Genomic DNA, 20788 nt, shown 5'->3' with positions numbered 1-20788 from the left:
GAGTATATAAACTTAGCCTTTGAACAGCAAAGGATATCTAGAAATCAAAGTGTTTATACTTGCACGCACCATCAGCCCAGCGAAATGAAAAATGTGTGTGTAAACAGAATAAACAAAGATAGAAAAGGGTGGAATTTAGAAGTACTGACAGGCAACAAAGGGACAGACAACACGTCATTATTAAAAATGTAATTCTTCTATATTTCAATATTATGTAAAACAAATTATACTCGAGTATAAACTGGCTCTGTGAACTACACTCCTTTTGGTGTCCGTTTAGTCTTTATTGAGTTACGTCTGTACAGACACTAAGCATTTTAATAGTGAACATTCAATGAGTCTCCTCTGAGCCACTGTAAAGTACTTTCAGTTGCTGTTAAGAACGCATTCAGTAATGTTCTTATAGTTCGCAACAATCATTCAGTAATTAACAATTACAGTCAGTCGCCACTAGAGATATTTACATACAAACACAGGCATTCAAATTGTCACAAAAGCTACTTTCAGTGACACTCGTCTACTAACGCTAGACTTTGTGACACTACGTATGTGGCTGACATATTTTGTGAAAGTAACGGAGCTCGGTACCAGCTAGGTGGTCACTGTGAAAATAAATGTGTAATACCAAAATTTTAAACATCCAAAGTGTCATCTTCATTATTTAAAATTGTTCCAAGCACCAAAGTGTTCAACTGAGCAAGGAATAGGAGTCTCTACAGCACATTAAGGTCAGTAATATCACAAGCCACCTGCAAAATTTGAGATCATTCTACTGTCCATTAAGGATGTCACTGGCTACATAGGGAAAGAAAGAGGTAAATTACTGTAGTAGACAAACCTACAAGCAGATAAAGGCACATTCAAAGGCAGCCAAAGATGTTCACCGAATTCGTAAAAAAGGAGTAATGTACAGAACGCCGTGAACTTATGGCATATGTAAGAAGTTACTACAATGAGAACGGAGAAAAAACAAACGGAGGAGTGCAAAGGGAACTGTCGGAGGGGAGAAACAGATAGCTCAGCTGACGAGGATCGAGTTTCGCAGTCAGGTAACCGGAGGGCCTCAATTTGACGTGACCCAGACTGAGGCAGCCACAAGTAGGAACGACAATACACTGTGGAGAAAGGTGTGAAATACTGCCAGGTGTGACAGTAATTTAGCTGCAAAAATATGTGCAGTAGGATGAGTGACCTCTGAGTGAAGTGCATCAGCAGTGGACTCCCACTAAGGTGCAGCAGTGCCAGTGTCTCTGAACAGTCAACTCAGTCTGCCAGTCATTCATTTGCTTACTCGCTCCCTACATCTAATCAGGGACATGAAACGTGTTCATCTGTGTACTTTGTTAAACTATCACTGCACTGTTTATTTCTATTGTGCTTATCCCAGTTACACTTAATCAATTAAATCAGAAAGAAAGCTGCCACTATAAAACAGCTGCTGTATCTTAACTTAGCACACTGGACTCACATGTGGGAGGATGACGGTTCAAACCCACATCCGGCCATCCCGATTTAGGTTTTCCACGATTTCCCTAAATCACTTCAGAGAAATGCCGAGACGGTTCCTCTGAAAGGTCACGGCCAACTTCCTTCCCTATCCTTCCCTAATCTGACGAGAACGAAACCGACCGACCGACCTGACTTTACTACACGGCTACTGTTCGTATCCTACTGTTGGCGTAATACTTCTCGATTACAGTAGTATTTTTCACAAACATATTTACCTATATCAGTATATAGCAAGTCTCATTTACATCTAATTATTCGTGGCACGAAGTTTGGGATGTATTTAATAATAATAATTAAAATAACTATATGCTAATAATTCAAATGGAAATGGATGAGCAATAAAAGAAGAGTAAATAGGTGAATTACAGTTTTCATATTTTAATTTCTCTTACAATTTTATTTTCTTTACTGTACACACAGATCTGCACTCTCGAGTCTGCTCGTGTGCGAGAACGAACATCCGATACGTGACATCTCCCTCGCAGCAGCAGTGGTCACTCGATACGAAGACATCACAAACTCTTTGACGCAAAACAGGATTAATTGAACGACGAATCAAGTTCAAACTGTGCAATGAAAAGAGGATTAATATTTCACCTCTAGTCTATTAACGTAATACAACATTGCAATTTAAATGTGCTCAAAATCTCCAGCAACGAGTCGACAATCCAAAACCCGATATTCGTCGATATAATTAAATACGTATTCCATTTTATCGGGCCTCCTGCCTCATTGTGCGAGATTAAAAGAGAAGACAGAGGGAAGAAGAAATACAGATCAGTGCTTAACACCTCACCAGTAAAAAGAACATTATTGATGGGGCACAGGACAGAAATGTCAAAGGAAATCAAATGCATAATTTTTGTAGGATTATGCCGGTATCTCGTCCAGTCAGTTTAGGGAAACTGTAGAAAATCTAGGTAGGGCTGGACGGGAATTTGAACTGCCGTCGTCCTAAGCATTGACCGCCAATCTACCTCCCTCGGTGCAATACGGAAAACGGATTCCAAAAACTGGCAGTTAGCGTGGAGTGAAACAATTACTGTGGCTCCATTATACGAGGTGTGTGGAAACGAGTGTGCTGGCTGCTCACGTTTGGGGCCGTACAGAGTGGGACTCCCTCCCCTCATCGCCTCTGTTGGGCCCAGTGTGCCAACGGCCTGTCCCTGGTTTGCATCAACTTGCAGTTTTCTCAACAGCATGTGAAATATCACAATAACGAAAATCATGCAGATTGAAACTAAAATTGTTCAGAGATATCTGAAAGTATGTAATCCTGGGTTTGACTTTAATAAGAATAGTGGTTTCAATAAAAAAACAATAAATAAAAATTAAAAAAAAACTGATGTACCAAAAAGGAATTATTTGAATGGGTGCATCAGATCATCAAATTGCTGCGATGGTTGGAGGACCTGGCCCTCTATACGTCAAACATTCTCACTTTGAGAGATATCTGGTCACTTTGCTGTCCAGGTTAGGGTTTGGCAAGCCCGAAGACAAGCAGTAGAAACACTCACCGTGTGTGGGCAGGAACTTTCTCGACGGTCAACGGTGCTCAATTTGAAGTGGGAATCGTAGCTGAAGACTATTCTACTCCAGTCGACAAGATTCTAGACCGACGACGTGTTCGGAGACACCCTATACATCGGTGGGTTACCGACCTGACTGTCGCCCGTCGTGCGGCACGACAACTGGGAGTAATGACCTGGGGTGACATTTCTTTTCGTAGCAGGACACCTTTGGTCTTCAGTCACAGCACAGTGGTACGTCAGTGTTATTCTACACCCCATTTTGTTGCCCTTCGTGGCAAGCCATCCTCAGCTTACATTTCAGCAAGATAACGCACGCCTGCAAGCGGCGAAAGTTTCTACTGCTTACCTTTGTGCTTGCCAAACCCTAACCTGGACAGCAAGGTCACCGGATTTCTCCCCAGTTGACAATTTTTGGAACATTACGAGCAGGGCCCTCCAACGAGCTCACAATTTTGACGACCTAATGCACCAATCGGACAGAATTTGGCACGGTATCCCTCAGGATGTCCGAGAACTCTATCGATCGGTGCTGCGCTGAATAAATACTTGCGTAAGAGCCAGGGTTGGACCGAACATTCATTTTTTCTGAAACTATAATCATTTGTTTGACTGTATACGGACCATCTGATGTTTCAGATGATATTATCTCAAAAAGTACACATTGGGTAAAAATGGTGGGTAAGACAAGTCCGTAACCTCAAAGGGGGACATCAAATGATACTACACGTGACCCCACGCCTTGGGTGAGGCAGGGGGCAACTTTTAAATCTTAAATGGAAACCCCCATTATTTTTTTTATTTGCAGATTCGGTTTCTCCATAAGAAAGTAATCAACTTTCGTGTGAAACATTTTTTTAAACCACTGAAATTGAGAAAAAGGTAAAATTGGGGAAGAACACCATCTTGTTCAGAATGACCCGAGAAGGGGGCGGGTGTGGGGGCTGGGGCTGGAGGTGACGTGTAGTATCGTTTGATGTCCCCCCTCCAAGCTTACCAACTTGTCTTACCCATTATTTTTACCCAATGTATAGTTTTCGAGATAATCTCATCTGAAACTTCAGATGGACCACCCTGCATAATACTTGCCTATGTGCATCCCATTTGGTTAATTCCTTTGTGATGCATTGTTTTCCTTGTCTTAAACTGTACCACAGCTTAAAAACGCCACACTGAAGTGTCTGCTGCATACATTTGGCATTTTTTAAAGTTTTCCTGGTATGTCAGAATTTTGGACTACAGTTAATTATAATGTCATTTATGCTTCTTAGATATAAATATAACATTAAATTTCAGTACCATATTCTTCTTGTGAATTAAGAAAGATCTACCAATTTCTATGAACATTCGTGCAATATTAGGTGGTAGAGATAAGAAAGAGACCAATGCAGTGAACAAAGATGACTGAGATTTCAATTTGAAAATCTGCACAAGTCACATTTATTTGAACAGAGAATACAAATTTAAATAGTGTATTGCATTATTTTAGTGTAGCAAAAATCAGTGAGGCAATAGCAGTCACAAACTAAGTGTTCCCTGCAAGAGTCCCTCGAGATGTTCACTCCACAATGGAAGCTTTAAGTCCCAGCCGCGAGTGGCTGCACGTAGGGGGGCAGGGGTGGGATTTAAGGTATTTACAATTACGACACAACTGTGTCCAATTTTCATTTCATAAGTTTGAACTTTAAGTGTCAATATTAGGAAATTCTAAAAAGCTAAATAGTGTTATACTTCACGCATTTTGGTTTCACAAATTTTCGTGTACCATCCGGATTAAAAATCCGGACGGTAGACGGAGCACTACCACCTACTCCAGTCCTGTAACCCGGAAGGTGTACACGATCGAAGGCAGAGCCACGTGTGAAAGCATCCACTTTATTAACCAACTGACCTGCCTGCACTGTGAAGCTTTCTATGTGGGAATGACCAGCAACAAACTGTCCATTCGCATGAATGGACACAGGCAGACAGTGTTTGTTGGTAATGAGGATCACCCTGTGGCTAAACATGCCTCGGTGCACGGCCAGCACATCTCGGCACAGTGTTACACCGTCCGAGTTATCTGGATACTTCCCACCAACACCAACCTGTCAGAACTCCAGAGATGGGAACTTGCCCTTCAGTATATCCTCTCTTCTCGTTATCCGCCAGGCCTCAACCTCCGCTAATTTCAAGTTGCTGCCGCTCGTACTTCACCTGTCTTTCGACAACATCTTTGCCTCTGTACTTCCGCCTCGACTGACATCTCCGCCCAAGCTCTTTGCCTTTACAAATGTCTGCTTGTGTCTGTATATATGCAGATGGATATATATGTGTGTGTGCGAGTGTATACCTGTCTCTTTTTCCCCCTAAGGTAAGTCTTTCCTCTCCCGGGATTGGAATGACTCCTTACCCTCTCCCTTAAAACCCACATCCTTTCATCTTTCCCTCTCCTTCCCTCTTTCGTGACAAAGCAATCGTGGGTGGCGAAAGCTTGAATTTTTGTGTGTATGTTTGTGTTTGTTTGTGTGTATCGACCTGCCAGCGCTTTAGTTTGGTAAAGTCACATCATCTTTGTCTTTAGATATATTCTAATATAATCTTTAGTCTACAAGGGTATGCTTACGAAGAAAGTTGGAGTAGAATGCACAGGGGACCTGTTACTTTTCTTATGCATCATTTCTGAGTGTAAGAGCACGGCTGGTACAAATCACCTTCCACCGTGCTGTGAACAATGGCTTCCACGAGATACATCTGTACTTACCGGAGCTGCTTCTTCGACAAATACGGCCTCGATCTCCCGCTTCGGAGATGTGAGTTGGTCAGTTCCCACCTGAATGAAAGGAAATGAGTAAGTGCAGGCACAACACACAGTGCAACAGACACGTAAGAAAACAATCCACATGACGTAAATGTCAATCGAAAATCTGTGACAGACCCAAATTTCCTCCTTACCTGTAACACGGTCTGCAGTTAACGAATGTTACCCTCTCGTCACTAGTTTTTCACGGGAACTTGTCGAGTAGTGAAAGTTCATTTATAAACACCCAGTACAGAAAGCTGTGTGTTGTAATTTCTTTGTATGTAAAATATATCTCTCTGTTTACTTCTTGTCACGAGTTTTTGGGGAAAGATGTTATTAAATCACAGCAGTAGTTCATTGTGTAGCATTTTGTCATCAAGAAGATGTGAGTAAATGCAAGAAGTAGTAAAAATGAGTGTACGGATTAACTCACAAATCACCAGTTCCACAGGATGCATACAAAATAATAAAATCCATCACTTTATGCACATAAGGGAATGACTAAAATCAACAATACACCAAACCATCAACTTATAAAGAAAAGTAAAATGAATGTTAAGCTTCCCAGTCTTGGATAATTTTAAATATGTTGCAATTAAGTACCTTTTTTTTCCCAAACTGCAATTGCGGTTAAATCCTACATATATTCGAGTGAAACAAGAATATTTAATGTGCACAGTACTGATTTCATCCTCACTGACCAAACCATTTAACTCGTTTCCTACAGTGTATACTTCAGCAACATCCCACCACCGACTCGGTTCCCACAGTGCTGGCACCCACAAACCCCATCCCGAGAGAACCTCTGCTAGTAGTGTTTAAAATCACAGGATCAAATATCAGTGCCAATGAAAGTTTGCGTCACACCCAGAGGCAACTCTTACGGGTTACAAACGTCGCTCAACGTGATGCCTATCTGCAGCCGCGACAGACTCGAATCGCCCTAGAGATAGCATTCCACAACTGTTTGCTCTTTTTTGAATGGTGGGCCACAGGATATTTGAATGTCGTGACAGCTCGTGCACTGCGTCAAGTTCGCACAGTGCGTCCAGAATTATCGGCCACAGCGACGGTAACTTCGACAATTTGGGGCGTAACTGGCCGTCGGTCTCTCCGGGAGCAGAGGGCGAGTTAATTCGCAAACTGCCAGTTAATTCGAACTTTCGAGTCACATTCTTTCACCCCAGTGTGGAAAGTGGACCTCTCCGTATTCCTTTACACACGTCGGTACTCGTGAAGAATGGCAGCACTAGTGCTGTTCTGATAAAACAGCTTTGTGATTAAAACTCTGCTCAACTTGTCCAGACCCGAGTGCGACCGTAACGCACACTGACGCTCGTGTTTCAATCGTACTGCTGGCAAACAGGAAGTCCCAACACTTGGACTAGTAACAACACAAATCCTGAAGCACACATTCTGAACATCACTGCTGTGCAATTGGGTACCCAAGCGGTAAATAGTTTTCCGTCTACACTGGCTCAAGTAGCAAAATTTAGATTATAACCACCCTATAAGTTAACAACTGGTAGTCACTAGGGAGCTGAAAATATTGCATCGATTTATGTTGAAATTTGCATCTAATTTTTGTTTGTTCATAAATGATTGGACGTAAAAATTTAAAATGCTGTCACACTATGTGGGAAGTGTTACATGCTGTTTAAGCAGATGATATTCCACATTCCTCGTGTAGTGCAAGGAAACACGATCGTGACAGAATAACATTAAGTAGGGAGTACTTCGTGGAACGTACACTGTGTGCAGGTGCCTGTTTTCGCACGTGCAGACATTAAACGGGAGGTGTGGAATACGAGAAATCGTAACCACCCTGTGGTGAATTGTAAATGGCTTCACCTGCTGTGGGCGGGGCCTTTTACGTTTCGGTGTCACGGCTCGGCGGTGACTTAACAGTCAGAGGGCAACCGCACTCTCCGAGAATGAAAACAAAAGACGAGATGATTTTGTGACAAATGAAATATACTGTAATCTCAACGGTCGTGTTGAGCTTTCGAGGCGTATTTCGCACATTATAATCAGTCAAAGAAATATGTGTTTCTACAAGGCAAGTAGTGGATGTGCTTTTTTGTGATATAAAAAGAAGTTACCTCCTTTTGCTCCAATAATGGCTGCAGAATGTGAAGAAGTCAAGAAAGAAAAAATATAAATATGTCAGATTTATGTGGAGTGACAGATCTCGTGAAGTGTTCCGACTCTGCTTCAGCTACAATGAGCAAGCCAATAGCTACACGAAGCCCTAAACCGACAAGAAATATACTTCACATGTATGGAGACAGGGCTTTGAAAAATGGTTCAAATGGCTCTGAGCACTATGGGACTTAACACCTGAGGTCATCAGTCCACTAGAACTGAGAACTACTTAAACCCAACTAACCTAAAGACAGCACACACATCCATGCTGGAGGCAGGATTCGAACCTGCGACCGTAGCGGTCGCTCAGTTCCAGACTGTAGTGCCTAGAACCACACGGCCACTCCAGCTGGCCAGGGCTTTGAAATTGACTGTTAAAAGAATTGGCGATTTGGGAACTTTTATGACTGGAGTTTGCTTTTGCAAAAGGTTCAAAAGTTATTTCCTTCCAAAATGGTCTTTACTAATTTTCTTCTTCTGGCTCTATATAAGCTTCCGACAGATGACCCTTTCTGTTGAGAAGAAGCATCACTTTCCCAACAGTAAACAAAGTTCTTCACTGCTTTAAGAAGTCTCTTGACGTTATTTTTCTGTTCCCACCCAATTTAGTAATTACAGCATTGGAAGAATATTGATTTTGATCTTTTTTGGGTATTCGTAGCCATCCGACCCACTGCTGACAATGCTACACATAGAAGTAGGACCAAAAAAACCGTATTCCGCCATTATGTAAGGACTTTCCGTGTGGCCAAAATAAGCAGTTTTTGTTTCTCAGTTGCTATAGTGCAGAAAGTGTACGCTATAGACTGGCAGTCGGCTAAGAGTGTAAGCATACTAGGATTATGAGTGACAGGTGGGAGAGGAGAGGTGCGAGGAAACGAGCTGCGCCTCTGTGTCACAGGGCAGCCAGCCTACACCGCGATCTCTGCCTCTACAGAAGTACAACTGACACACAGTCGTAGCAACTGCCGACCCGTTCGGGCGTTGTGAAGATCGTAGTCGAACTTCGTGACGGCCCAGTATTAGTCTCTTTGGTCGTTTCAAAATACAAAGAGGAAACGACGAGCCACAGGTAACAAAACATTCGATAACGGCTCCTCCACAACCGGTTGTCGAGACTGGCGACAACCGGTTGTCGAGACTGGCGGTTTTGTAAACAGTTAAGTTCACACCCAACCTCTACGGGCACTTTGTGCAACAGTTCAAAATGCTAGTCACCTAAAACTAGCATGTTAAAAGCGTCTGCGTTATATCAACTTTTTAACTAAGGTTAGCAGATAAATGTTTTTTTGTTATAAGATACTAGTTCCCATGGCTGAGTTCTATACTGCTTTAAAGTTTCACAGAAACCATTCAACTCCCCACAACTGATGCAACACTAAAGCACTGAGCATAAAGATACATCAGTGGCTCGTGCGCTTTTTGTTTCGCAAATGAGTCCTTAACTGTATTCCTTTCCACACTGATATGCAATGCCAGTAACCGAAACTTGGTCATATTTTTTATATTCATACACAGAAAATAAAGCTACTTCCAACTATCTGCGATTTTATCGTGATACTATTCGCTATGCATTCATTGGATAATTTTGCATTTTCAGATTCTGATGCAGAATTCAACTTCATATTTACATTTATTGCAAAATGTGCATTTTTCACGTCTCTAGTAATCATTCAGATCATGACAATTTAAGATTTTGAAAACTGATTTTCTAAAGTTAAATAATTATTTTGAAATATTCTTCCATTCTATGTTTTAGTTAGAAAGGATAAACAAAAAACACCCCACAATACAGGTTTTTTTTATGTGGCAGCATATTTGTTATTTATGTTATATCTACTCCAAAAGTAAATCTAATAGTTCTGTCTTCAGTTTGTGTCCAAACATGATAAATTGAACTTAATGATACCCTCTTGTTATAAACTGAAGAGGCTGATACTAGCCGAAACAAATTGCAGGGAGCATCGTGAAACCATTTTAGCTGCAGTTCTTAACTCAGAATTCAGAGTTACTGCAAGTCTGTGGAGGAAGCAAGACAACGATAATGGTGACAAATAAGACGAGTAATATGTGTCGAAAATGGAGCTGTTCATCTCGTTCAAGTTGGAATCCGTATAGCAATCTGTGAGAGTTTTAGATCATAGATTTTATCAGAATTTACTGCACACACTAATACTGAGCTCCCTTACACTGGCCATTGGCAAATTTTGCAACACGTTTAGGAACTCTGATGACAAATGCTACAGCTAGATGCCAAAGTGGCACAGTTCAAACTAAAATAACCACACAAATCTTATGCTGCTACATACATCTGAATCATTTGGCACAAGCTACTATGTGCCATACTCCAGAACTTGGCCTAGATAAACCAAATGCTGCTAGACTTAAATTTCCACAACGTCCAGGATCACGCAGCACGGGTGTGTGAATGTTACGATGGTGTCGTAGAAAGACCGGAAGTAGATTTCGACACGAACTGCTGTAACAAAAGTCACGCGAACAGTGGGCAGCTCGGTCGGAGGGTGTTGCAACTTTCCTTTTAAAACATTGTGAAGGAAGACCAAACTTTACAAAATTATAAAGACAATTTGTGCCGTAATGGTCCTCCTATAGTTCTACGGCATGAAGAGATACGACACTTCCAAATGCAGGTAGCTTTGGTTTCTTTCACCTTGTACACCTGCTACATGATGAATAAGTATTCTTTCTGATTGAATTTCAAGTTGCCCACAGGAGAAACTCCCGCTTCACAGCTCCTCTGATGTAATTGGTTAGATAAAAATACAGAAAGACTGTGAGAAATGCAAACTCCAACACAAATCCAGATGCTAGCTAAGCCTGCAGGTTATGCTGTTGTATTTGACCACGAACAGCACATGCCATGTTCTCAATACATTTTAAGTGTAAGTCGTGGTAAGAACATCCTCCCGTGCAGTTGCGATAGCGTTGTGTCACACCTAAGTGAATTCAAACATTGGCAGATTGCCGGCACTTCTATAACCGAGGTAGACAAAGTGTTCAGTGATTCGAGAGGCACCATACGAACAATAATCCTCCGCACAGGGAAAGTGGAAAAACATCATCCGCTACGTCACAACGCAGGTGGAAGTGTGTGCCGTGTGATTGTGACGGACAGTCTCCCGAGAGGATTGTGGCAAAAAATAAGACAGCGACAGCTGCGAAAGTCACTGCAGATCCGAATGTCGCACTCTTGAATTGTGTTGGCACCGAACTGATACGGAGGGAGCTCTGTAAACAGGGAACTGCAGGTTGAGCAGGAATCCCACGACCACTCGACGGCTTCAGTGTTCTGGGATGCGAAGGGGATTCTGTTTGTACATTATCTCCACACTGGAGAATACTATGCTAACCTCCTGGCCAAACTGCAACAAAAGATATGCAAAAAAAGGGCCAGGTTTAGCAAGGAAGAAAGTCATCTTCCATCAAGACAATGCACACCCTCATACATTTGCCATCGCCACAGCAAAATTACATGAACTGAGGTACAAATTGTTGCCACACCCACCTTATTCGCCTGGTATGGCTCCGACAGACTTTCATCTCTTCCTAGAACTGAAAATGTTTCTTGGAGCACAAAGATTCACTTCAAACAAAGAACTGATAGCCAGAGTTGACGACTAGTTTGCAGGCCTGGAGGAAACTCATTTTCGAGATGGGATCAAGACACCGGAACATCGCTGGACCGAGTGCATTAATGTACAAGGAGACTACATTGAAAAATAAAATATGTTACAGTGATGTCACAGGGTGTACACACAGACAAGGAAAAAAATTCCCAGGTTTTTCACAGTTAAAAAATACTCTTTCTCCTGTATGAAAATACACTTTTCCGTGTTAAGTGGCAATATACTTTCCCTCGGGATGGTAAAACTTATCAATCCTTTGAATGGTTAAGGTTTTACACACTGGCGTAGATCCTCCCACCAATTTAGGAAATGAACCCCAGAAAAAAATGCTTTTTGCAAAGAATTTTCAAGGGGAACCAACATGTACACTGCATATTTTCGTATTTCGGAACTATATAGTGAAAGTCCACCAAACACAGAATGTTACTTTCAGAAACACTGAAACTGAGATCGCGAGGCGATTTTGTAATCCAGTCGTATCTCAAATCACGTGATCTCGCCAGCTGATGATAGCAGATATTCATCGCATTTACATAGGGCTCCCCAAACTGGATTTCGTAAACCGGTCTCCCAGTACGGCTCATGTGTGGTCATGTAAACATTTCAAAATGGATTCTAGAAATCTTCTGGTTGACAGTTTTCCAATCTCGCAATCGATTTCCGCTCCATGTAAACGCAATTGGCTTTGAAATGTGCTTGGGCTGTCAGGTTTCGTCTTATTTTTAAAAATTTTGGGTGATATGGATGTACTGGCGTTTTGTACAGTGAACAATAAGCAGGAATGTTAGACTAACTATTTAGAACCAGTCTAATTGAAGAGAAATAGCGACTGTGCTTACAAAATCAGAAACTGTAACAGCTGTAGTTAACTGCACTAGCAAATCCACTTCAGACCTTAACGTGTACACACGAGAGCAAAAAATGGCTTCTGAAAGTCGGTTTTTGTCTTTTGGAAGATGTGTCGCACGTAAACGTAGTGATTCAGAGCACACGACACATGATGTAGTCAACATACAGCAACACCACTTTTAAGTAGCGTGAACACAAAAAGTTAATGGTTTAAATTAATGTACGTAGTGTAGCTACAAGAAAAGCTAAGCTTTCACATATAACATTTGTCTTTTTTTACGTGTGTTACACTTTGATACATCACAAATATGCCGGTAAAATTTAAAGTAATAACTGATCTCCTGGGTTCGAAATTTCTCTAAGTGGCCGGTTCTCAAAGTGTTAAGCTTTAAATTAAAATCAATCACTCTGTGATTTAAGAAATTCAAAGCACATTTATTTGCCCACGTAACATAACTCATACTGCGTATAATAAAATGCACTTTGAAGTAATGCTTTTCAAACGACGAATTGCAATACTTTCCTGCAACCTCTCAGAATTTGTTCCAGCAGTTTTCAGAGACCACCACAAAATGGCATTACTGTGCACGCACAGCTACAATGACGAATGTAGCCCATTTGTTCATATGTATATGGGGATTAAGTGATACTACATTACTTTATAAACGAAACAGGGTAACAGAGGATACTCTGAGAGCATCGGAATTTCATAAACCACACTAAAATGAATTATTCGACTTGAAAGAGGACATTTGTATGTCCAGAGTCACAAAGAAGTAGGGCCCAAGCTGATGTTAAATTTTCAATTTTGTTTTCAGAATCAAATTTTCTTGGAGTACCAGTACCGTATTATCTCATGTTTAGTTCTTTATTACGGCATAAAGCCGTACGTCTCAAAAGATAATACCATGCACTTGAAATTCTGCCAACAACTGACACTACCCAATACTGTTTCAAATAAATTGACTGCCTCTGCGGAAAAGATTAATTAAAGCCAATGTTTGTATCAAATCGACAAAAATAACTTCACTGTTCTGTGAGGCAATTAATACCAGACTGCCAAAAACCTGCAAATAAAATACAATCATAAAGCAAACTAAAAACATATTTTAGCCTTGTGTGAATATTTTAATTCAGCTCCCGGCCACAGAAATTCACTTTGTTCTCTAGAGCTGTAAACCGAGAGGGAACAACAAAATCACTAAACTTAGACACGGCTCACATGGGGACTACCCCTCGTCCCACTACAATTCAGACTGTTTGGCGCACGCGCAAATCTGGCAGCTCGGGTGTGCCAGAAAAATGTTTCTGGGTAGCATCTGGCAGCAGCGGGAAAAGATAATGCTCGTACTCGACTAAACTGCGCACACTCACAAGCCCGCTGGCAACTGCTCAAACAAACCTAATGTTAACCGTTGTGGTGTAACGGTCATCGGAAGCAGTTTGTTGTAATGAAGTATTCCGTAGTCTCCGTCCCCCTTTGACACATTTTGCTGTTGGCAGACGCTTGTGCGTGAGCTGTGTTTTGTTGTTGTAAATGGTGCATTTCCTTTGCAACCTAAGTTTTATCTGTATTTTTTCCTCATTCATGTTTTAGTGCTGCAGTATTATACTGCAGCAATGACCTAAAGCAAAATTCTTTGTTAGAGTATCAGTTCTTATCAGTAAAAAGTGCAAAGATTTAACTGAAAACCAATACAATGAAAAATTCCTAGCTTTTTCCCAATTTTTTTTTTCCTGGATGAAAAAATTCCCTGGTTTTTCCTGGATTTCCAAGTTGTCCCGGAACGTATGCACCCCATGTGAGAACTTTATTCGTACTCCGTTCTGAGAACTTTTCAGATCACCCTCGTACAATGTTTGTTCCCTAATTGTGTGCTGTATTCCGAGATAACTGAAGCATTTCTCACACGGTTCACATTGTCTAGTATCGGTTTCGTGAACACGAGGACGAATTTTCACATTTTCCTAGACTACCAGTCAGAAGATCTAAATATTATTGAGCCTTTGTGATATCCATCTTACCCATTATTACATGAACTTGCCACTATTTTGGAGAAAGAATGGTATAAGATCTCCTTGATAACCAAACATGACCAGTATTTTCCATTCTGAGATGACCGGAAGCTGCTTTGAATGCAAATGAGTTTCCTACACCATATTAGGCATGCTAACGTGTTGTGTTTTTGCTATTTCCATATTTTTGCCCGCCCCCCTGCAATTCGTTATCTAGATATCGATGCACTGAATGTGGAATAGTGATACTATTGGCTGAAAGAAGAGTGATTCGGCATTATGGCAAGCTACCGTAAATTAGTTTTCACTAAATCATATTCTGTGCTTAAATCTCTAAAGTCGGAGTTGTTCTTGCCACTGTTGAGCAATGACATATTTACTGGCCTGTAAAGTACATGGTGGTTCAGTTGGAGTCTCTCTTAATTAATATTTTCCACTTTAATTTATTTGCCTTTGCTATTCACTTGTAAATAAACTTGCAGACTAGTAGGTCATTCATATCCTTCTTTATGTTTCTGTTCAGACTATAATGATACTGTACCTAAGTAACACTGAAGTACTGTAGGTGGCAATACAGCAACAGTGAATTGTACATAATCTACTCCTGTTATATTTTGTAGCTTTACCAACGTATGTTTTTTATGTGACATTATTGACTAATAACCATGTCTGGAGACCTGTATTCTTTTACATCACGTTATTTATTATCTTTTATTCTAAAACATTCCAAAAACTATCTAATATTCAAACTTATGAGCATTTAATTATATATTGAGGTATTTATTCTACATAAATATGATGAGTGTTTAATAAATAATGCAACATATCTTTTTCTCAACCAATTTCAGTTGAAAAAACGCAGAATTTATTGTGCAACGTCGTGGAATATTCCCACTTCAGGCCCTATACTTGCACGAGCTTCCAATAAGTGGTCATTCTATATGCAGCCGTCAATACAGCTGCCGTAACAGAGGTGTTTTCCCAGCATATAGCCGTCACTGATTTTTATTTTGGCAGAAGACCGGGTCACTGCAGATATTTACCGGCACTTGCAGAATGTGTACGGAGGGCTGGCAACAAACAAAAGCACGGCGATTTATCGGGCGAGGCGTGTGTTATCATGACGAAGGTCGGGCGAACCTGTCCGACCTCCCACATGCCGGGCAGCCGCACAAAAGCACGGCGAGTTGTCGGGTGAGGTGCCTATCGTAATCACGACGAAGGTCGCACAAAACTGTCCCGTCTCCCTCCTGTCGTGCAGCCGCACACAACTCTGACACCTGAAATGTCAGAATGTGCGGACACACTCATTCGAGGGGATTGACAGATGACAAACACCTCACAGCGAAACTGGACTGGGGCTTCGAAGAGGTTATTCTGTCTGACGTCCTTCCTCACCTCTGAAGTGTGTTTTGCTACTTTCAGGAAACTGAAGAAATGAATTCAGCATGTTTGTTGCCACAAAAATGCAAAGAAACTTCTCCTTATCTGTGGCAACACAAGGCCTCAAGTTTGTGCACCCGAAGGAGCCGACAAAGCTTCACTGGATTGTTCCTATTCATCCACTTTACAGCCCGGATCTCAGACCTTCTGCTTGGCCCAATAAAGGATGCACTCTGCAGCGAGGAGTACACAGATGCTGGGGAAGATATTCATGTGACACAATGTCAGCTCCGATGTCTACCAGTAGAGTGGTACCGTGTGGGCATACGACCCCACCCAGTACAATGGTGGAAGGCCGTCGCATTGAACTAAATAAAACCGACCTGCTTTCAGAAAAAAAAAAAATATCTTGCATTACTTATTGAATGCCTCACATATTATCCAAGATTAAGAATTGATCAGAATCATACTCTGTTGATATAAATGTAGCTGCTGTGGTTTATGTTTATACTGTGGTGACTGGTAGAAGAAGAGTAACATGATACCCAAGAAACCTCTCAGCAAGATTGTATCCTGTTATTTTTTTTAGGACAATGAGCTAAAACAACAACAACAAAAACAGCACCAGCAGCAACTAAGGCACTGAACAGAAAGGTGAGTACTGTTTCTGCTTTTGACATTCTACAATGAATAGTGTTAGCAAAAATGTTGTGGGTTCCTTGTCCTGCAAGTAACTTTAATCAAGTCTATGAAAATTTCTGACAGAATTGTATCTGAACTTTATTTTGTCAGTTATTTAACAACATTTTAATTAACAGTGTACCTGCATTAGCGGACAAGGAAAAAATCCTGTATTTTTCACAGATTTCCCTATTAAAAACGCATTTTCTTCTGAACGAAGAAAGCATTTTGGAAAGACCTCAGATGAGTGGCAACACTGTACACTGCATATTTTTGTATCACAAAAGTATAAACACATATTCCATCCAGTAGAGCGCGACAGCTTCCGAAACACTGAAATCGAGACTGCGACGCGCTTTTGTCACCCACCATAGCTCGTGCAAAGTGATTTCGCCAGATAATGAAAGCGTACATTCAGAGCTAAGGACACGTGATTGGTCAGTAATGTAAACACACTAACAGGAAAAGTTAATAGTTTAAATTAATTTACATACAGTATAGTTACAAATAATATTGGCTGTCAAAAATTATTAACTTCTTTCGCTGATGGTGTGGTTGAGCAGAGTCCGAAGAGCACAGCTTCAATTGCAGCAGGTGAATATTTCTAACGAGTACAAATTTCACTGTGGTGCACCAAAAATTTTGCATTCTGTAGAGCACTTCGACTATTCCATCGAAAAGACAATTGTGTGTGAAATTACTCCAGAATTTGACCTCCTTTTTTTAATAATTATACTTTTTGCCACCATTATTGCACAATTTGTAGTCTACAAAGAAACTAAACAAATACGAAAAATGAACTTTAAAGCCTAGTCATTTTTAAGGGCATGTTGCCCTTCAGATATATCAAGTACAAATGTGTTCGTGAAATTTTAAATAATGGCACAAATGGCTGGCTTCCTGGGGCTAAAATTTCTCTAAGTGGCTGGTCCTCAAAGTGTTAAGTTTCGAATGAGAGTCAAATGCTCTGAGATTTAAGAAATTCGTCACACATTCTGGCACATAGCACAATTCATCGTGCATAAAAGGAAATTTGCTTTGAAAGTAACATTTGTCAAAACAAAATGCCAGTATTTTTCAAAAGTCCGTTACAAATGTAAACAACTGACAATGTGCTCAACAAAAGCAGTTCGCGTACAAAGTATTTCACAGTCTGCTCCCAAAAGCCTCAGACACATTTTGCTGTCGGCAGGCGCTTACGTGTGCACTCTGTTTCGTTGTTGTAAACGGTGCATTTTCATTGCAGCTATAGTTTCATTTTTGTGTTATGCTCTAATTTAACTGAAAACAAAAAATTCCCAGAATTCTAAAAAATTCTGGAGTTTTTCACACACGAAAAATTTCCCATGTTTTTCCCGGATTTCCCAGTTACCTCGAAGTATTTGTGCCCTGTTAATTGCAGCCAGGACGGGATTCCTATACGAGATGCTTTGGCAGTGCGGTAGTGAGAAAAAAATCAGGCAGAAGTGTGGCAAGAACTCACCGGTGTCGGTGTGTCGATGGCGCACTCCGCAGCGGCTGCACGTGCCGGAGAGTACTGTGGCCCCCACTCGTCCCGCAGCACCTGGCGGCGGCTGCTGCCCCTTCCTCTCCCTCTCCCTCTCCCCCTCCCCCTCCCCCTTCCTCTCCCCCTCCCTCTGCCCCTGGCCATGCCCACGCTCTGGTCCCGGCAGCCCCTGCGCCGGCGGTCCCACACGCCCAGCTCCCGCAGAGCCGCCATCGCCTTCTGCTTTACAGTCTCGTCGCCGGACGGAGACGCGGGCGACGACACCCGCAGCGGGGGATCCGGCCCCCCGCGTTCCGCACCGCCGCGCGCGGGTAGTCCCCGTGACGCGCCGAAGTCGGTGCCGCAGTCTGAAACGGTTACGCCGCAAACTTCTGAAGTGCGATCTCAAATGGAATTTGAAAACAGGTGCACCCTGTGACAGTGAGATGTGTAGTGGTCAATAAAAAAGAAAAAGAAGAGAAGAAAAGAAGGGATTGAAAATGTGGGAAGAAATGGTGAATAAAAAGGAGGTTTTAAAATCGTTAATGACCGTGAAAAAGGGAAAGAATGAAATGCAAATCGGACTTCGTATTACAGAAAAGTTATCGGAATTCACGATTCGGAAAAGCTATTGTTGCGGTGGTCCTTGTGGTGTTTCTGAGCAAAAGCCAAACCAATTTCCACAACAAAAATTATTTGAAAGAGAACAGAGAATAACAAAATGTGATTAACAGGTGGAAATGGCTCCTGGGATCTGGGAGGAGCAGTGAGGACGGAGCATGGGAAACTGTCAGGTGGAGGCTGTGGGACACTGCACTACCTGAGACTGCTGCCGGGATGATTACAGGAGCAGAGGACTCGTCACGGGGATAACTCCCGTCTGTGTAATTAAGAAAAACTGGTGGTGGACGACACAGTCCAGACAGCACCGGTTGTGAAGCGGCCGGTGGAAATAGTGTTTCCTTCACACCCTGTCTGACAAGTCTCCCCCGACCCGGGGCTCCGGGTGACTTTTCCGAACTGTCCCCGTGACCTAAATCTGTCCAGTCCTTTACCTTCACCCCTCGTCCTTTCCATCCTGTCGGAAGAAGGAGCCACTGGCTCTGAAAGCTTGCTAATATAAATACCTCTGCAAACGTGTTCTCCTGCCACCACTTGGCAAGTAGATTTTTTATCTATCCAATTACATTATATTTTCAATTTGGAAGGTGTCTGTCACAGACAGCACTACACATTACAAAATGAACACGAACAAATAACACTCAGCTAGCAGTGAACACAGCAGACGGGCACGCCACACACCCGAACTTGTAGAGGTGGCCAAATTTTGCTATCTGAGAAATAAAATTAATGAAGCAGGAAGATGCGAGAGAGATGTCGTAGTGACGACTGCACGGAGCACACTGACATTCTATAAAAAGTAACAGTAGCAAATATCTGAAAATATAAACTTTAAGATCGGGAAACTAATTCGTGAAAAGCTAATTATTGGTGTGTTTCCTGGTGTTGGGTCAAGTTGTTTTCATTTTACGCACTATATTTTTAAAACCAGGTCAGATGCCACGTGGCGAGCTGTTACAGGTACTACAATCTTAATAAATTTAGTGCCAGACCCTACGTCTTATCTAAACTGGAACTTCAGTCCCAGTTTATTAGGCTTCCCGACACCTTTATTTTGGTGCACTGTCCCTAAAACAGGCATCGTACCCCCGTACTGGTATCGTCATCTGAGGTAACACTTGGCAACAGTCGATTTGCTTAATTATTTTAATCACGTCTGTCACTGACGTTCCCCACGTTTCTCCAAAATTGTTCTAATAGTACGTCCCGTGTAAGACACGACACATTCACACACCTGGCTTTCACGAATCCAGTTCATCTTTTAGTGTGAGCACGTGGTCAGCACACTGCTCTCCCAGCCGTACGTCAGTTTACAAGAGCAGAGCCGCTACTTCTCGGTCGAGTAGCTCCCCAGTTTGCCTCGCTCGCCGACAGCGCTCGGCAGACCGGACGGTCACCCGTGCGAGTACTAGCCCAGCCCGACGGCACTTAAATTTGTCGATCTGACGGGAACTGGTGTTACCACTGGGGCGAAGCTGTCGGCGCCGACAACAAATAAGCTGAACACTTAATCGTCCGCACTGAGAAAATCTGAGACGTCACACGAAAAGCTGTTTGGAGAACAATTGTGTTCAGGGGTGAAATACGGACAACTGGGATGGCAGAAATGAAAAGATTACACTTCACTGAAATGTCGTGTTACGGGAGACTGTCTGTCATGCGGGATTACACAGTAAAAAATGAATGTGTCTTGTAGCCAGTAAATGAAAAGACGTACAATAAAGAAAAATGAAAAAAGAGAATCGTGGACCACATTTTAGGGCAAGACCCGTCACCAGAAACTGTAGCCGAAAAGACGGTCGAAGGAAGGAATCGCTGCGGCAGATCGTCTACAGTCGGGAGGTGGCAGTTATGCCGAAACAGAGAGGAGAACACGGTGAAGCGACGGGAACGGACAGCTGCGACAACGCAAGTCCTAGAGAAGAGACACTCACTGTGGTTGGAGTCTTCACTGGCAGATACGTCATCCGGGTCGGCGTCAGGCTCCAACTGCGTCGCCTTGGAGGTGATGATCTCGTTCTTGTGCGCCTGCACCATGTGCCTGTTGCGAACACTCTGCTGCTCGAACCTGAGGCACAACCGGCAAGTTCTGTTACATTTTATTTGTTTAAAATAATTAATGGAAAACCTCATATAAAGA

General features: G+C 42.1%; 1 protein-coding gene across 8 annotated transcripts in view; it reads right to left on the bottom strand.

The window, feature by feature from the left end:
* LOC126295264 (uncharacterized) overlaps positions 1-20788 on the bottom strand; it is a 123846-nt gene that overhangs the window by 39165 nt on the left and 63893 nt on the right. For all 8 annotated transcript variants that reach the window (XM_049987681.1, XM_049987688.1, XM_049987682.1 and 5 more), the window contains 3 exons: positions 20583-20716; positions 18025-18395; positions 5782-5850 (listed from right to left, as the gene is read on the bottom strand). In XM_049987681.1, coding sequence (XP_049843638.1) covers positions 5782-5850; positions 18025-18395; positions 20583-20716 — 574 coding nt within the window. The remainder of the gene's footprint in view (positions 1-5781; positions 5851-18024; positions 18396-20582; positions 20717-20788) is intronic.

The sequence above is a fragment of the Schistocerca gregaria genome, chromosome 11 (genome assembly GCF_023897955.1).
Source record: "Schistocerca gregaria isolate iqSchGreg1 chromosome 11, iqSchGreg1.2, whole genome shotgun sequence".
NCBI classification, from domain to species: Eukaryota; Metazoa; Arthropoda; class Insecta; order Orthoptera; family Acrididae; genus Schistocerca; species Schistocerca gregaria.
The sequence above is the reverse complement of the archived record's forward strand: the minus strand, read 5'-3'. Positions and strand labels throughout refer to the sequence as shown.